The sequence below is a fragment of the Nannospalax galili genome, unplaced genomic scaffold (assembly GCF_000622305.1).
Source record: "Nannospalax galili isolate Female #2095 unplaced genomic scaffold, S.galili_v1.0 scaffold708, whole genome shotgun sequence".
In the NCBI taxonomy this organism is placed as follows: domain Eukaryota; kingdom Metazoa; phylum Chordata; class Mammalia; order Rodentia; family Spalacidae; genus Nannospalax; species Nannospalax galili.
In genome coordinates this window covers 206,845-225,016 of record NW_008358110.1, presented here as the reverse complement: position 1 = coordinate 225,016, position 18,172 = coordinate 206,845, and the positions used below count along the sequence as shown (strand labels likewise).

The following is an 18,172-nucleotide window of genomic DNA, read 5'->3' as shown; positions in this document are numbered from 1 at the left end:
CTATTAAAAGTAAAGTAGAAAGAAAAGAGGAGAAACAAGGGGCTAAAAGAAAAAATAGGACGAAAAACAAAGGAAAAAGATGGCCCAATAATGAAAAAAATGTCTAAATAAATGATAAATTTATGAAGGGGAATGAAAAACATAAAAGATTTTTAATACTGTAAAGTTGAAATGCAACAATATTAGAGTTCAAGAGATAAGTTTCTTTTTTGCCATGAATTAAATTATTGTGATGGCATATCTTTTTATCAAGAAACTTTGGAAACAAAGCAACTATTGCTAGTTGAGCAAATCATTGCTGTCACAAAATACTAGACACAAGCAACTTAAAGAAGTGTTTTGGCTCACAGTTTGAGAGGACAGTCTGCCTTAGCAGGAAAGGCACGGTGGCAGGAATGTGAGTCAGCTGATCACATTGTGTCTGCAGTCAGGAAGCAGAGAGAGAACATTGCTGGTGTTCGTCTCGCTCTCTCCTTTTATTCAGCCCATGGGACAGTGTTGCCCACAAGTAGAATATGTCTTACTTTTTCAGTTAAACCTTTTGGGAAACATCCTCTTAGACGTACCCAGAGGTGTGTTTCTATGATGATTCTAAATGACATCAAACATGGTTAAACATACATAATGGTGTCCTAAGTACATAACAAAGAAGCAATAAATTATCAACAAATAAAACAATCTGTCACCAAATGAAATAGAAAAAAAATGGCTACATAAATTTTATATGATACAGATGCTTTATATGGAATTTGGGGTCAGCAGAGTCATTGTGTGAATTTCATCAGATTGTCTGATGGGTGGTTATCGCCTGTTGACCTCAGCTGATATATTTCTTTTATGCATCTTCTCTGGGCTTATTTCTTTGAATTAGTCATTTGTCAAAACTGAGTTTCCCATCAGATCATTGTCCATACTGTATTCTTAAAATACATACATGAACTCTAAATCTGTGGAGAGGAACTCTATTTAGATATGAGTGTTTTGATAATGTGTATAGCACACTCTGTGTATCTCGGGTAAAGGAGCAAAGGCTCCTGCCCCTTGTGGAACAAACTACAAGGTTCTGCTTTACTGCATTTGACAGCTTACCATGTGTCTTTGCAGATATTGACAACAGTGGGTATGTTAGTGACTACGAACTTCAGGACCTGTTTAAGGAGGCAAGTCTTCCTCTTCCTGGGTATAAGGTTCGTGAGATTGTGGAGAAAATTCTGGCAGTTGCTGACAACAACAAAGATGGAAAAATCAGTTTTGAAGAGTTTGTATCAGTAAGTAATCCAATACTCTCCTGGATATTGATCATTTTGTTGCAAGGAGAATTTTGATACCATTGTTAGTTTTGATTTGACATGGTTGCAGAAGTCAGACATTACTTTCAAAATGCTGATGGTGAGGGGCTGGAGAGATGGCTCAGTGGTTAAGAGCACTGGCTGCAGAAGACCTAGGTTTGAATTCCAGCACCCACATGGTGGCTCATAACCATTGCAATTCCAGTTCCAGGGCATCCAATGCCCTCTTCTGTCCGCTGGGGGCACTGCACACATGGGTGCACTTACACACATGCAGGTATAGCACTCAAACATTAAAATAAATAAATAAATAAATTCAAAGTGATGATGATGATCCTAGTAACAAGTATTAATGTGGAAAATTTTTCCATAAACCATGAAACAAAGGAAAATAATAGATGGAAGTCAGACTCAGTTAAGTCAGACTCAGTTAATAGTCATTCATGCTCTAGAATAACTGTATTTGAGTTGAATGTTATTGACCATTAGTATATTTGAATAAATCTGTAAAATATAAATTATCTAGCTTGTATTCTTTATTCATTAAACAAATATTTGTGCTCTGGCATTGTAAGTAATGTGATGAGCAGGAGGAGATGTAATCTTTGCTCTCATGGGTTCATGTGGTAGGGAAGACAGTCATGCAAATGGATAGAGATGCTAGCCATGATAATTTCTGAACACTACAGATGGAGCTGGACTTGGAGGAGAGGCTGAGGATACAGGGACCCAGGGAAGCTGTAAAAACCATCTGAAAAAAAGACGTTATACAGGAAAAGAGAAGTGGGGGAATGAATGAAGTGGGAAGCAGACCGAGATGGCAGCATGTCCAGAGGCCCTATGGTTTCAGAATGGATGGATCTCTCATGCAATTGAAAAAAAAAGTGTTAATGTGGCTAGAGCTGAGATGGTAAGGGAGGAATGAACTGGAGAAGTGGGCAGGAACCAGGTCATTTGGAACCATGTAGGGTTTTTGTTTTTACTCTAAGTTCAGTAGGAAGTCAATAGAGTGGGATGAATAATGTGCAGTGATCTGATTAGATATGCATAAGCCCAGCACTTGGGAGGTAGAGACAGGTGGATCTTTGTGAGTTCGAGGCCAGCCTGGTCTACATAGTGAGTTCCAGGACAGCTGGGGGCTACAAGGAGACCCTGTCTCAAAAAGACCCCCCCCCAAAAAAAATCACTGCTACTGTGTGGAGAAATCATTTAACTTAGTCTTTAGTCTCTGTAGAATTTGGAGAGGGAGTTTCTGTAAGCCTGTAATATTTCCTGCAAAAGCTGACTCATTTACTTGAACATAATACATGAAGGCAGGGAGATGCCTTCACTGAAGTATTTTAAATTCTTTATCATGTAGTTATTTTTTTGAGTTTTAGTATAAAAGACCTTGGCATGTCAAGAAAGATAATTATGTGTTCAATTTACACTTAGTTGTAACTTGTTCCATTAGTTGGGATACAAACATTTGTCCGTTTTATGTAATTGGTAAAATGACAGGATAGTTATGTTTACACAAGTCTTAAGTATAAGAACACCTAATTAGTATTTATGTTGGTGTCATTTCGAATAAACCTGAAGTTTAAATAACCTCCGTGTCACTAGATTTTCTTAATTTTACATATATTCCATTCCAGCTAATGCAAGAGTTAAAAAGCAAAGATATCAGCAAAACATTCCGAAAAATAATTAACAAGAGGGAAGGGATTACTGCGATTGGAGGAACGTCATCCATTTCCAGTGAGGGCACACAGCATTCTTACTCAGGTAATCCACCATTCCAAATTGGGTCTTTCAATCCTTGATTCATTTACTAAGTGCCACATGCCATCAAATCTAAGCTGCCATTGTGATTCATACCACTCTTTTATTTTTTAAAATATTTTATTTGTTATTTTTATATTTCTATGTGTGTGTGTACTGCCTGCACGAAGGTAGGTGCACCTGTGTCATGCAATGCCTGCAGAGGACAGAAGAAGCTGGATCCCCTGGAACTGGAGTTTTGGACAGTTGTTAGCTGCCATGTGGGTGCTGGGATTTGAACCCAGGTCTTCTGCAAGAACATTCAGTGTTCTTAACTGCTGAGCCATCTCTCCAGCCCCTCATACCACTCTTTTATATATCATGGAGGAGAAAAGAAAAACTGCAGACTTAATTGTACTCTGATATCAATTTTGAAATATATCTCAATTTTAACATTGTCAAAATGAAAAATATTAGAATTACTAAGATCAGTACATTCCTACTATATGTCAAATCAAAACCATTAAAAATAAAATGGAAGTTGTTTATATTTCAACACTGGATATGTTTAATTATGACTTCTAGAATATTTAAAAAATTTTTTTTACGGGGTGATCACTGAGGATCAAATCCAGGGCTTTATGCGTGCTTGGGCTAGGACTGGTGGAGAGACTTAATGTAAGGATTTTTTTTCCCTTCTGTTTTCCAAGAGTGGTGATAACTTGATTCATTTTCTAATCAAATCAACAAGTGAATACAGGGTAAGACACCTGATGTGGTTAATCTAATACAATCACTAGACTGTGAGAAACTCAAAGTAAATGAACTCTTAATAAGGCCTCTCACAGGTTTGGGCCTCCTGGCCCAAGGAACACATCAACTCTTGTGTGTGTGTGTATGTGTGTGTGTGTGTGTGTGTGTGTGTGTGTGTGTATGTATGTGTGTGTGTTTATTTATGTACTTATTTCTAGCATGTATTAATTATACATAATAATGGATTTCACTATGAGATTTTCATACATGTATATAATGCACTGTGATCATATTGGTCCCCTCCCACTCCTGCTCACTGGCTTCTTCCCAGCCTGAATAATTCTTCGCTAAATTCAGTGATTCTGTTGTAAGCCCCAAATCACAACATCTTAATCTTTTCAGGGGGTGGAGTTTCTTTCCATGAAGTTTTGAAAACTTTATCCTAGACATATATCTCACTTCATGTGGTCTGTTTCTGGTTCATTGGTTTTAGAAGCAGTACGCACTAGGAAACCTTTTAGAATCAAACCAAATGTACACTGTACTCATTTGAGATACATACCTTCTTTCTTCTCCTATTGGATGAAAAAATGGGATCAATTCCTCTTTCTCCATTTATTAAATTTTTATAGTGTTTTAATAGGATTTTAGTAATAGTTGTTTATTATCTTTTAAAAAATATTTTATATTTTATGTGTATGAGTGTATTGCCTGCATGCGAGTGCACCCGTGTCATGCAATGCTGTGGAGGTCAGAAGAGGGCTTTGGATTCCCCTGGAACTGGAGTTAAGGACGGTTTGTAGCTGCCTTGTGGGTGCTGGGAATCGAACCCAGGTCCTCTGCAAGAGCAGTCAGTGCTCTTAACCACTGAGCCATCTCTCCAGCCCCTTATTATCTTTTAGTAGAAATGAACATGTGCATTCTTGTAGTGTGATAAATTATGTGAAATGAGGTTTGCCTACCAAGATTTTCTGTTTTCAGAGGAAGAAAAAGTGGCTTTTGTTAACTGGATAAACAAAGCTCTAGAGAACGACCCTGACTGTAGCCATCTTCTACCCATGAATCCTGGCGATGGCAGTCTTTTCAAGTCACTCGCAGATGGCATCCTCCTTTGGTAGGTTGGACGTCCAGTTATAGGGGCTGTGTATTCTTACTGTCCCCCCGTGAGAATTCTATTAACAGTGAGATGCAGAAAATCTATTGTCTTTTGGAATTAGTAATGATTTCATAGAAATTTAAGTACTGTGTGTTTTCCTTAGAAGATAATTCTTTATTTTATTGTGGCTTTTATATTCTGTTATCATAATACTGCCAGAAAACTATGAACTTTCTAAAGCTACATCTTTTTCTTTACTGTGTGTGCTATAGTTCCTACATACTTCTTTATAGAAATTTTAAAAGAATTTTTATTTTTAAAAATACAGTATACTGCCAGGCTTGGTAGCACATGCCTTTAATCTTAGCACTTGAGAGGCAGAGGTAGGTCGATCTTTGTGAGATGGAGGCCAGCCTGGTCTACATAGTGAGTTTCAGGCCAGCTGGGGCTACAGGGAGACCCTATCTCAAAAAAAAAAAAAAATACAGTATACTTTGCAAGAAGAAAATAACCATCACAAATACATACTACTTGTATTTAGGAAATCAGCATGTACATAATATACCTTGCTCTCTATTTACAATTTTCATCTTTTCCTCCAACCTTTAGAGAATTTCTGACTATGAGTCAAATCTGTACTTTCCTATTTTAGTTTTCAAAGATAAACTATATTCTAAAATATAGAGCCAAAATTCATATTAATTTCTTTATTTCTTTTTTATTTTTTATGTGCCTGCACATATGTAAGTGCACCTGTGTTGTGCAGTGCCCGAGAAAGAAGGAAAGAAGAGGGCATCCCTTGGAACTGGAGTTATGAACAGTTGTTAGCTGCCATGTGGGTGCTGGGATTTGAACCTTGGGCTTCTGCAAGAACAGCTAGTGTTCTTGACCACTAAGCTATCTATCTCTCCTGCCCCTTAATTTCTTTTTAAAATGTCTGAGTTATTGAAGTCTTCAACAGAGTCTTTTTGTTTGTTCCTTTCTGAAACAAATAGTTCATAGTGTGCTGATCTTTGTGAAATTTGGCCTTTTCAGAATTGGGTTACATTTCAGGTTGCTAAATGTTGAGATCATTTGGTGAAATAAAGAGACTCAAATAAAGATAGTGCAGGATGGACTACTGCAGTGAGTGATGGATTTGTTTGCAGGATAGAGAATAGTTTTTAAATTTTCAAGTTAAAGTCCTCACATGAATTTATAGCTCAGTAAAAAAATTGTTATTATTTTCAAAAGTAACCATTTTGGCTGCTTGCCAAAATAAATTAAAAACATTTCTGGGAATTTTCAACTAAATTATTATTCTTTTTCTCTTCAGCAAAATGATCAACTTATCTGAACCAGATACAATTGATGAAAGAGCCATTAATAAGAAAAAGCTCACTCCTTTTACTGTTTCTGTAAGTACTTGCCTTTCACTGGTAATAGCTTACTATGCCACAAAATACAAGTTGATAGTGGGAATAAAAAAACTTTTTTCTAAAGGAATTATTTATTAATTTTTTTTTTTTTTTACTGTACTGTTGGCTGAGCACAGAGCCTGTTGCTTGCATGTCACGTTCTCCCATCTGAGACATAGACCTTCCCTTTGTTTTTTATCAAATAAAAATTCAACTGCATTTGTAAAGAAACAAATTAAGATTTTAAGCACTTTGAATTAATTTCTTTAATAAAGTTAATATTCCATTTATATTGCAATTATCAAGTTATTTTATTCATGATTATTTGATATTAGTAGTCTTTTTTTTTTCTACAAAAGCAAGGGAAAGGACAAGATCAAGTACAATTATTGATGTGATTTTTTTTTTCAGAGTTGAGGATTGAATCCGGGGCTTTTTCACTGAACTAAATCCCCAGCCCCAAGACTCATGATCTCAAAACTTTCTCATCTAGGAAAGATGAGAAAGTCTGGGGAGATAGCTCAGCAGGTAAAGCATGATAATAAGTTCAGTCTCTAGAATCTGCATTTTAAAAAGCTAGGCATGGTGGTGTGGGCTCGTAATCCCTGCAATGGGGAGATGGAGACAGGGTCTCCATGGGGGTTCAGTGGCCAGCCACCAATGACTTTTTAAGTTCCAGGCCAGTAAGAGACCCTGTCCGAAAATAAAAGTGGATGACGTCTGAGGAATGAAGCTGTTCTCTAGTCTCCACATGCATGGACACGGGTGTATGTATATCTGCGCACGCGCACACACACACACACACACACACACACACACACGACACACACACACAGACACACACACCATGAAGACTAGCAAGATGACACAGCAGGTCTTGCCATCAAGTTTGACAACCTGAGTTCAGTCCCTGGAACTCACATGGTGGAAGGAGAGAACCAGCTGCTGTGAGTTGTCCGCTGATCGCCACATCATGTGTACTGTGGAGCAGTTCATGGTCATGTTCGGCTACAGAGTAAGTTTGAAGAGCCTGAGCTACAGGAGACCCTTTCTCTAAATTAAAATTAAAAAGGAAAGCAATACAAGACTACTTACAGGAAATTGAATCTGTTCCACTACCAAATGTAGAAAGAAAGAAAGAAAGAAAGAAAGAGAGAAAGACCAGTGCAATGAATACACTCGCATATATTCAAAATACATATTTTTTACTTAATAATTACATATATTCAAATGTACATATATATGACTTTAATTTTATCCTACATACAACTTTACAGTATAACTAGGAAAAACATAAATTTCATCTGGACATTACTAATGGAGTAAAAATGATGGTATGTAAAATAGTATGAAATCTGAACAATAAATTGTGCTTTATTCTTACTGACTCAATATAGTACAGCCCTCTAGAAACCATTTAAGAATATACTCATCTAGAATTAAACCTTTATGAGCAACGAAAATTCTCAAAGTGGTACGAAGTAAAAGAAAGGAACCTTACAGTTTTGAGACTATTGGTAAAGGGTTGGATAGTTAATCAAAATAGAACTGATACCAGAGGCCATCTAAGATGGGGACATTTTTCTATATGGTAAAGTGGCCTGTGTTTTAGTTTCCTGGTATACAAAAGATGGTAGAAAATGCATAGATAATCCCAGATAAACTGCCATGTTTGCTTGTTTTCTTTGTTCATTTCCCTGTAAGGAAGGGTAGAGTGCCCTGTGTTACATACACTGAAGAGGAACTCTCTCCCATGTCAGTTCTGTGTTCCATGCTGTCTGTATCTTTTTCCCTCAACTCAAGTCCTCAGAAGGAAGGCTGGGCACTCAGGGAAGTTGTCCCTGGTAAGACTTGGAAGGCACAGTGGGGTTCTCTTGCTACTTCTTTTTATAATTAATTAATCAATTGAGAGAGTGAGAGCATGCACATGTGCCACTGCCTGTGTGGAGCTCAGAACTTTTGGGGAATGGATTCTCTCCTTCCACCATGTTTTAAGGAAAGGTCTCTCCTGTTTCTGCCACAGTGCTCGATGGCTTGCAAGCTTCAGGCCAAGTCTTCTGTCTTTTCCTCCCATCTCACCATAGGAGTGCTGGGATTAAAAATGCCTGCCACTGCATCTGGTTTCTTATATGGGTTTCAGGGACTTAACTGACATCATTAGGCTTGCACAGCAAGAGGTTTTAGCCACCAAGTCACCTCCCTGATCCCTTTAGAATATGTTCTTAAGATATTTTGAAGTGATTGTCCTATTCACTCCACAAACTTGTAGAGCAATAATATTGCATTTATCAAATAGAAACTTCTATTTGTTTGGGTACACATTGTAGCTTATCGCTTTTAATCTATTTCTTTAAGCCAGTTACATGTAACATTTTCTATACATGTGTTACAACATTTAAAAAAATAACAAAAGGGATAAAGAGATGGCCCAGTGGTTAAGAGCACTGGCTGCTCTTGCAGAGGACCCTTGTTTGGTTCTCAGCACTCATGTGGTGTGGCTAACAACCACATTACAGATGTAACTCCAGTTCCAGGGGATCCAGTACCCTCTTCTGGCTTCTGGGGACATTGCACAACATACGTGCACTTAACATGCAGACAAAACACTCATGCACATAAAATACATAAATCAAATGTGGGTAGTCTTATATCCCCATCACAACCTGTTGAGAAGGCAAAGTTGGGTTGACAGCTTACTGCGGTAATAGAAAACCCCACCTACAAAGCCTTAATAGTATCTTTGACCTGGGCAGATGAGGACTGAATTTGAGGGTTGAAGATAGTCTTTCGATGTGAGGGAAGTAGTGAGAGGAGTGTGATTCAGATTGGGTAAGGATATCAACAGTTTGGGGAGGTTTTCAAGGTGAGGAAGTGGAGTTTATGAAGAAACTCTTAATGGATCTTTTTAGGCAGTGCCTAAGCTCAAAACTCCAAAATCATGCTAATAAAGACAGGGGAATAGCAAATTCATGCTGGGAAGATGGGCAACAGCACATATCATATTAATGTAGGCAGTAGTGGGGTTTCGCGTCAGTGTCCAGACTGAGAACAATGGTAAAAGTTGTGGTTCTTAGGAGTTACTGCAATCACTTTAGCGTACTTTTAGACTTCTTTTGAACACAGTTTCATACTGTCAGTGAAAATGACGTGGGTAATTGTAAATTTAACATCAGAATCATTGTCAGCCCAGTTCTTCCCCCTGCTGATGTGTTCTGGAGAATCACAACTAGAACAAATATTCCTTATTCTCTGGAAGGAGGAGATAGAAAACTGTTAGTGACCAAGCCTAAATTTACAGATGTCTTTTGAAAACTATATTGATTTGATTTAAGGTTCTTAAAAGCATCTGAAGCTGTTAAATATCTTATGACTGCCATTAAAATATTTGTATGTTTATCATATTTGTTAGCAGGGAATTATAAGTTAGAAAGATGTTCAAGGATTTTCTTGTTTTGCTGCTGCTTTTGGAAGAACTATATTGAAGAGAATATTTCTTAACCTTACTACAAAAATAATTCCAAACACTTGCTTAAATCACTTCTGATGCCTAAGAGATACAGTCCTTGACTTGGAGCCCAGAAAGATAAACTGTTTCCCTGTATTGTGACAGAAAACGATGGAAATATTCTCGTTTGTGCTCTATTATTACCAGTGCATTAAATAGTTGCCATTTAACTACCAAGGTATGAGGATGGCTCTACAGCCCAGTGATGAACAGTATGAGGATGGCTGTACAGCCCAGTGATGAACAGTATGAGGATGACTGTACAGCCCAGTGATGAACAGTATGAGGGTGACTGTACAGCCCAGTGATGAACAGTATGAGGATGACTGTACAGCCCAGTGATGAACAGTATGAGGGTGACTGTACAGCCCAGTGATGAACAGTATGAGGATGACTGTACAGCCCAGTGATGAACAGTATGAGGGTGACTGTACAGCCCAGTGATGAACAGTATGAGGATGACTGTACAGCCCAGTGATGAACAGTATGAGGGTGACTGTACAGCCCAGTGATGAACAGTATGAGGATGACTGTACAGCCCAGTGATGAACAGTATGAGGGTGACTGTACAGCCCAGTGATGAACAGTATGAGGATGACTGTACAGCCCAGTGATGAACAGTATGAGGGTGACTGTACAGCCCAGTGATGAACAGTATGAGGATGACTGTACAGCCCAGTGATGAACAGTATGAGGGTGACTGTACAGCCCAGTGATGAACAGTATGAGGATGACTGTACAGCCCAGTGATGAACAGTATGAGGGTGACTGTACAGCCCAGTGATGAACAGTATGAGGATGACTGTACAGCCCAGTGATGAACAGTATGAGGGTGACTGTACAGCCCAGTGATGAACAGTATGAGGATGACTGTACAGCCCAGTGATGAACAGTATGAGGGTGACTGTACAGCCCAGTGATGAACAGTATGAGGATGACTGTACAGCCCAGTGATGAACAGTATGAGGGTGACTGTACAGCCCAGTGATGAACAGTATGAGGATGACTGTACAGCCCAGTGATGAACAGTATGAGGGTGACTGTACAGCCCAGTGATGAACAGTATGAGGATGACTGTACAGCCCAGTGATGAACAGTATGAGGGTGACTGTACAGCCCAGTGATGAACAGTATGAGGATGACTGTACAGCCCAGTGATGAACAGTATGAGGGTGACTGTACAGCCCAGTGATGAACAGTATGAGGATGACTGTACAGCCCAGTGATGAACAGTATGAGGGTGACTGTACAGCCCAGTGATGAACAGTATGAGGATGACTGTACAGCCCAGTGATGAACAGTATGAGGGTGACTGTACAGCCCAGTGATGAACAGTATGAGGATGACTGTACAGCCCAGTGATGAACAGTATGAGGGTGACTGTACAGCCCAGTGATGAACAGTATGAGGATGACTGTACAGCCCAGTGATGAACAGTATGAGGGTGACTGTACAGCCCAGTGATGAGGATGGGCTCCAGAAACCACTGAGACCAAACCATACAAATATGACCTTTGGTTCCTCAGTTTGTGCCTCTGAAAACTCATCTTAAAGCCCATTTAGCAGTTACTTAAAAAATTCTCTGAATTTGAAACCCAATTACACATCATTTTTAAAAGAAGTGCTTTCAAATGGAGACTTTATGCAAATAAAGATTACTAATCCAACAGTAACACTGGTAGTCCTGACATTTGTAGGGGAAAATGCTATGAGAATATGCTATAAATATATTTCTGGCATATAATATTCACATTAATAACAATTTCCTTTTGCACATATGTGACTTACATTGTGAAAATAAAGGAAAGGGAGTGGCCAGTTTTGTGTAGAGAGATGCTAATGAACGAGCATGTTATATGGAGAGGGACATTATAGGTCAAGGGAAAAGGACTTTCTTGGCAAAAGCATAGATTGTGTTTATGTTGGGAGGTGAGGCTAGAGTTAACTCCTGAAGGTCTTTAATTATCTCAGTAAAGTATTTCAACCTGACCCTCCCCTTTCCCTCCATGCCTTGTTCACTCTTACCCATTCATCTATTTATTCGATAAGTATTTATTGAGCATACCCTCATGCTTACATACTGGAAGAAAGCCTCAAACAGATCAAAACCGTTTCTGTTATAGAGTTCATACTCTTAACTTGGTTAAGGATTGGGGATAGGTTTCTGAGGTAGAATGCTTGCCTAGTATGAATGAGGCTGTGTTCAAATCACAGCATGGCAAGAAAAAAATACCATTCTTAATTGGAGGAGATATAACAAGAAATAAATATATTACTATTTAATTGCATTGTCTGTTTGTGTGGTACTGCGGATGGATTTGTCTTTTTTGTTTTTTTTTTGTTGCTCTGGTTTTTGAGATAAGGTCTCATGTTGTTCAGGCAGGCCTTGAACTTTCTATGTAGCTGAGACTGGCCTTGAACTCCTCCCAATCCTCCTGTCTCTACCTCCCAAGTGCTGAGATTACAAGTATGTGCCATTATGCCCAACTGGTGGTGTATAATATTTTAGAGAGATAGTAGTAAAGTAGGGAATAAGACTCACCATCCTTGGGATTGTTGATGATATTTTGTGTAGACTGATCACAGACCTCGAAAAGTAGGTACATTTGAGCAGAGTTTTAAAACACAACTGGGTAGGGGAAGTGAAATGGCTCAGTGGATATAATCACCAAATCTGACAATCTGAGTTCCATCTCCCACATGGTAGAAGGAGGGAACTGACTCCCACTAGTTGGCCTCTGACCTCCATGTGTGTGCCATGGCATTCGAGTGCCCACATACATACATATACACATATATAAATAAATAAACATTAAAGCAAGTGGGCTATGTAGGGGAAATGCATTCTAGGCTGAGGGACCAGCAAGTCCAAAGGTCCTGTTAGTTTAAACAAGGTGAGAGAGAGAATAGCAGTGGTGACTGGGAACATACAAAGGATTTTAAATGTGAGGAGCAGCATCAGCCTTGTATTTCAGTAAGGGCAATTGTTGCAGAAAACTTTGTAGATAAGACTGTAGAAACACGTCCTCACTTGTGTATTTCTTTTGGCAAATCAGGAAAACTTGAATCTAGCACTGAATTCTGCCTCAGCCATCGGCTGTACAGTGGTCAACATTGGTGCACAGGATCTCAAAGAAGGAAAACCTCACTTGGTCTTGGGGCTTCTTTGGCAGATCATCAAAGTTGGTCTTTTTGCTGATATTGAGATTTCTAGGAATGAAGGTAATTATGCTCATCAAAGACATTTACTTTTCAGTGGCAGATACCTACTAGGGGAGAACTTCCATTTCAGTGTTTTCTTCACAGCTTTGATTGCATTGTTAAATGAAGGAGAGGAGCTTGAGGAGCTGATGAAGCTTTCTCCAGAGGAGTTACTGCTGCGCTGGGTAAACTACCATCTGACCAATGCAGGATGGCGCACTATCAACAACTTCAGCCAGGATATTAAGGTTTCAATTTAAAATTTTTATTATACTTTATTATGTGTGTTTATGTATGTGTGGGAGTGCACATGCTGCAGTGCACATGTGGTGGTCCGAGGACAAGTGGTGGGAGCTGGCACTTACCTTCCACTGTGTGGAGCCCAGGACAGAACTCAGGTCACCAGGCTTGTCCAGCAAGCACATTGACCTGCTGAGCCATCTCACTGGCCCAAGGTTTAAATTTTAATGTTCAAGTTTTTGACATGAATTGAGTATGTGGAATGTAAGAAATAGGGGGTTCAGACTTTAAAATTCACAAGGATACTCACTATGCATCCCTCACCGGCCTGGAACTTGCTATGTAGACCAGACTGGCCTTGAACTCATAGAGATCTGCCTGCCTCTGCCTCACACGTGCTGGAATTAAAGATGTGCGCCACCACACCCAGCTGATTTAACAATTGTTTAAAAATAAGTATCACTGCTGGCTGTGAGAAGAAAAAGGTGCTAGCTTCAGCAGATGGAAGTGTTTTTTTCCCCATGCCACCTGTGTACTAAATTATAAATGTCAGTCCATTAATTTGGACTGGAATTGCTACATCTGTTTGCTGGACTGGAGGCTCTGTGGGTCAGGCAAGTTCAACACTCTTCCTCTCACTGTACTAATAAGCAAATAGAAAACCAAATTGTCTGAGGATTTAGGAATCAGTTGACCATTGGAATCTCAAGGTGTGTGTGTTGGGAGAGCCTTGTTAAGGAACCTGTAGCATTCACTCCCACTTCATAATGTCCCCCAATGTCACTGGGACAGGCAGTCAAACTGCATCCCTGTGACTTTTTCCTTTATGCTTTACTTTTTGGAGTAACCTGGAAAAAAATTAGAATTAATTTAGATTTAGAATTCTAACTATTAATTATAGTAATAATTGTGCTATTAATTCTAATTAGAATTAAAGAACACTGTCTCTAATTCATACTTCCGCCTTAGACATAACACCTTCAGTCACATATTTTTACCATAATGGCCTAGATAATAGTCTTTCTCTTTGAAGTGATATTGTCTCTGCTTTCAGTATTATATGCCGATTTAGAAGTTTATCTTGGGCACTTAATCTTATTCCGAATTCTCTTAAAATTTACTTCAATCAGACATTTATGAAGAGTTTCTTGAAAGGCATCATGCCAGGCATGGATGTATAAAAAGCAGCTTTTGAGAAGCTTACCAATCAGACATAGTTTACTGGCTGCAAAGTTTCTGGCTCAAAATGATTTATTATTTTTCATAATTTGGGGGGTTCATGAAGCCTGGCTGGGTGATGGTTCCTTTCATATTTTCTCTGGGATCACTAATTCAACTACATTTGGCTGGCAGTTGCTACATCTGGAAGATGCACAGAGGCATTAGTCATGTGTCTTGGTGCTCCTCCTCCAGGCCTCTCCACCTGGCTAGCTTGGGCTTCCTCACAGTTTGATAGTTTGGACTTCTGTGGAGGTCAACCTCAAGAAGAAGGAAGCAAAGGCTCTTGGGATTTGGGCTTGAAAGACCTTTACAGCATTTTGTTGGTCAGAGTGAGTCACTAGGCCAGTTTAAATAAAGAGGGGAGGGGAAATAGCCTCTGCTTCCTATTGGGAAGAGCTACATGTATGTCTGGAGGAAAATTATGGTAGCCAAGCTGGGTGTGGTGGTGCACATCTTTAAACCCAGTCCTCTGGAGTAGAGACAGGTGGATCTCTGTGAGACTGAGGCTAGCCTGGTCTACAAGGCCAGCTAGGGCTACAGGGAGACCCTGTCTCAAAAACCTAAAACCCGAAAAACCAAAACCAAACAAACAACAACAAATTTATGGCAGCCATCTTTGGAGATGACTATGTTAGATGAATTGATATAACAAAATCAGTCTATTTATACAGATGAGAAAGTGTAGAATGAAGAGGTTCTTGGTTCATTCTCAAGAAGCCAGGGAAATAGTCCAAGATAAATATTTGACCTGAACCTGAAATGACTCTGATGCTTGGGGATGTAAACAAATGAAAACAGTACAGGGAACTGCACTGCTGGGAGCTCTGAGGCGAGGGGCAGGGTGGCTAGAAACCCTGAATTGCAAAATAGCACAATGTTTTCAGGAACCTATAGGTAACGATGTACTGTTGATGTTGCTAAGTTGTTTGATATTTTTTTTTTGAGGTGGGAGCACTTTTCCTAAATTTACTGATAATTTTATTCGTTTAAAAATGCCATTTCTTCTTTCTTTGAAGGATTCAAGAGCCTATTTTCATCTGCTTAATCAGATTGCCCCTAAAGGCGACCGGGAAGATGGACCTGCCATTTCTATTGATCTTTCAGGATTTAATGTTAGTGAAATTTTAATTATTTTTATGTATTGCAGTAAAACTATGCCGAATGTAAAATTTATCATTTCTGAGTGTGGGATTCATTATGTTAGTAATTCTGTGCAATTAACACTATTCTCTCTAGAAGTTTTCATCTCATAGTGAAACACAGTATCCAATAAACAGTAACCACCATTTCCTCCTCCTCAACTCCTGATGCCTATTCTGTTATTTTCCTACTTAACCCTATGTTTTTAAAAATAATATTTTTATTGATTTTTGGAGAGTTTAATTCTATATATTTTGAGACAGGGTCTTCCTGCAGCCCCAGCTGGCCTGGGACTCACTATGTAGACCAGTCTGGCCTCCATCTCACAGAGATCTGTCTGCCTCTGTCTCTGCCTCTGCTGGGACTAAAGGTATGCACCACCACACCCAGTTAATACAATATATTTTGATCATATTTAGACCCCCTCCTCAATCTCCTTTCAGATCTAACTCCTCCTCCTCACCCCCTCCCACTTCCTGTCCTCTCTATTTTTTTAAGGCCTATGGAGCCCAGTGTTGTGTTTCCTAAACACTCTTGGGTGTGGTGTGGGTCCATCCTTTGGAACAGTCTACCTGGCATCACATACTTAAGGAAATCTGACCTTTCCTCTCAAAGAAACTCTCAATTCTCCATGATATTTACAACATAATTCTCTATAGGCAGTCATACTTGGTTGAGTCCTCAGCGCTTTATTGAAGCTTGGCAATTTGCTCTTCAGAAGTTATTATTTTTTTAATGCCATTGGATTTATGCTCAGCTAACTCAACTCAAATGACTGGCATGACTGAAGAAAGGGAATTGAAAAGTTTTAATCTTGAGAATGTGTTGTATTAACTTTATATCTGTGTTTCCCTGGTACAAAACAGCGGAAACCAGGTGCTTTTGTGACTGTCTGGAAGGGGAGATAAGGTGTTATTAGATTGCTAAGCAACTGATAATTCCATAGTTTACATTTCCCAACATTAAACCCTGGTCAAGCTAGATTGTATGCAAATAGATTACATATTTAATATGTGGTATTAAAATTTAAAGACAATTTTAATCATTACTAGTAAATATATTTCATATAATGAAATAGGTGACAGATAATATTGTAAAACTATGTAAGGTTTACTTATTAATTTAAAAAATCAGGTACTTAAAAAAACTTACAGAAAATTTCAAATATATTCAAAAGTGAACAGACTTAGAATATTATACTATGGTATTTTAGTTAAACATTTGTCAATTTAGAGTTACTGAACTTACTTAATTTTTCCCTGTTTCCCTCCTCTCCTGTTACTTTGAAGCAAATTCTAGATGTAGTATCATTTCATTAATAAATATTTCAGTGGGACTGGAGAGAAGGCTCAGCGGTTAAGAGCAATGGTTGCTTTTCTAGAGGACCTGGGTTCAGTTTCCAGTACCTACACGGTAGCTAACAACTCTTGATAACTGAAGTTCTAGGGGATCCAGCTCCCTCTTCTGGCCTCTGTGGTACTGTATGCATGTGGTGTACATAATACATGCAAGCACAACACTCATACATGTAAAATAAAAACAATAAAATATTAAAAATATTTCATTATCTTCAGAGTCAAATACACTTTTATTATAATCACAATACTTCATCCCTAAAATAATTAAAATAGTCTATAGTATGATGTACTCACTTTTGACATTTATAACTGCCTTATGTCATATTTTTTACAGTCCATTCAAACTAAGACTGAATAAACTCCTTATATTGTGACTTTTTGAAGTCTATCTTGGTAATTTTTCATTGCTTAATAGCATTGACTCTACTGCTTTCTGTGATTTCAATGTTTTTGCTTATTTTCTGTTTTGGTTTGTTTGAGACAGAATTTCACTATGTAGCCCAGACTGATCCTTTGTAGCCCAGGGTGAACTCACATTTGTAATACTTCTGCCTCAGCCTCTGAGTGCTAGGATTACAGGCACCCACCGTGACACCCTGCACATTTTGACTTCTTTGTGACTGGTACAGAATATGATGGCTTTTTATCCTTGCTTATGATGTTTTTCTCATGATGGGTTCAAGAAGGCACTCTCTGTTTAAGGCTTGTGGTTGCTTGTTTTGGCACTAATGGGCTTCACGATCTCCCAATCCTATACTCATTTAGTCAGCCGTTCTCCCCTGCTCTAATACCCCTTTACCAACCCTGTGCTAGCCACCATCTTGAACTTTGTGCCCATTCTTCTTTCACTTCTTTCAAAGCAGTTTTTTCCCACCCAAATGTATTCCTTACAAATTTTTTTTTTTTTTTCTTTTTGAGACAGGGTCTCCCTGTAGGCCCAGCTGACCTGGAACTCGCTATGTACACCAGGCTGGCCTTGATTTCACAGACATTTGGCTGCCTCTGTCTCCTGAGTGCTGGGATTAAAGGCGTGGATTACCACACCTGACTTAAATTTTCAATTTATTTTCTTCCTATAAAGGCCATGTTGCACTTAAATTTCTAGTACTTACTTTTGAATTTATCTCTGATTTGCATATATTGTATTTCATTGTGTGAATATACCATTGCATTCATTTGCTCTCCTGTTTTAGGGATTTGGCTTGTTATATTTCCAGGGTTTTTCAATT

General features: G+C 38.8%; 1 protein-coding gene across 3 annotated transcripts in view; it reads left to right on the top strand.

Annotated features, from left to right (window-relative positions):
* The window catches only part of Pls1 (plastin 1), a 120,247-nt gene that overhangs the window by 77,428 nt on the left and 24,647 nt on the right, over positions 1 to 18,172 (top strand). For all 3 annotated transcript variants that reach the window (XM_008856343.3, XM_017795170.2, XM_029557818.1), the window contains exons 3-9: positions 1,105 to 1,268; positions 2,927 to 3,056; positions 4,767 to 4,899; positions 6,197 to 6,278; positions 12,840 to 13,005; positions 13,090 to 13,232; positions 15,462 to 15,557. In XM_008856343.3, coding sequence (XP_008854565.1) covers positions 1,105 to 1,268; positions 2,927 to 3,056; positions 4,767 to 4,899; positions 6,197 to 6,278; positions 12,840 to 13,005; positions 13,090 to 13,232; positions 15,462 to 15,557 — 914 coding nt within the window. The remainder of the gene's footprint in view (positions 1 to 1,104; positions 1,269 to 2,926; positions 3,057 to 4,766; positions 4,900 to 6,196; positions 6,279 to 12,839; positions 13,006 to 13,089; positions 13,233 to 15,461; positions 15,558 to 18,172) is intronic.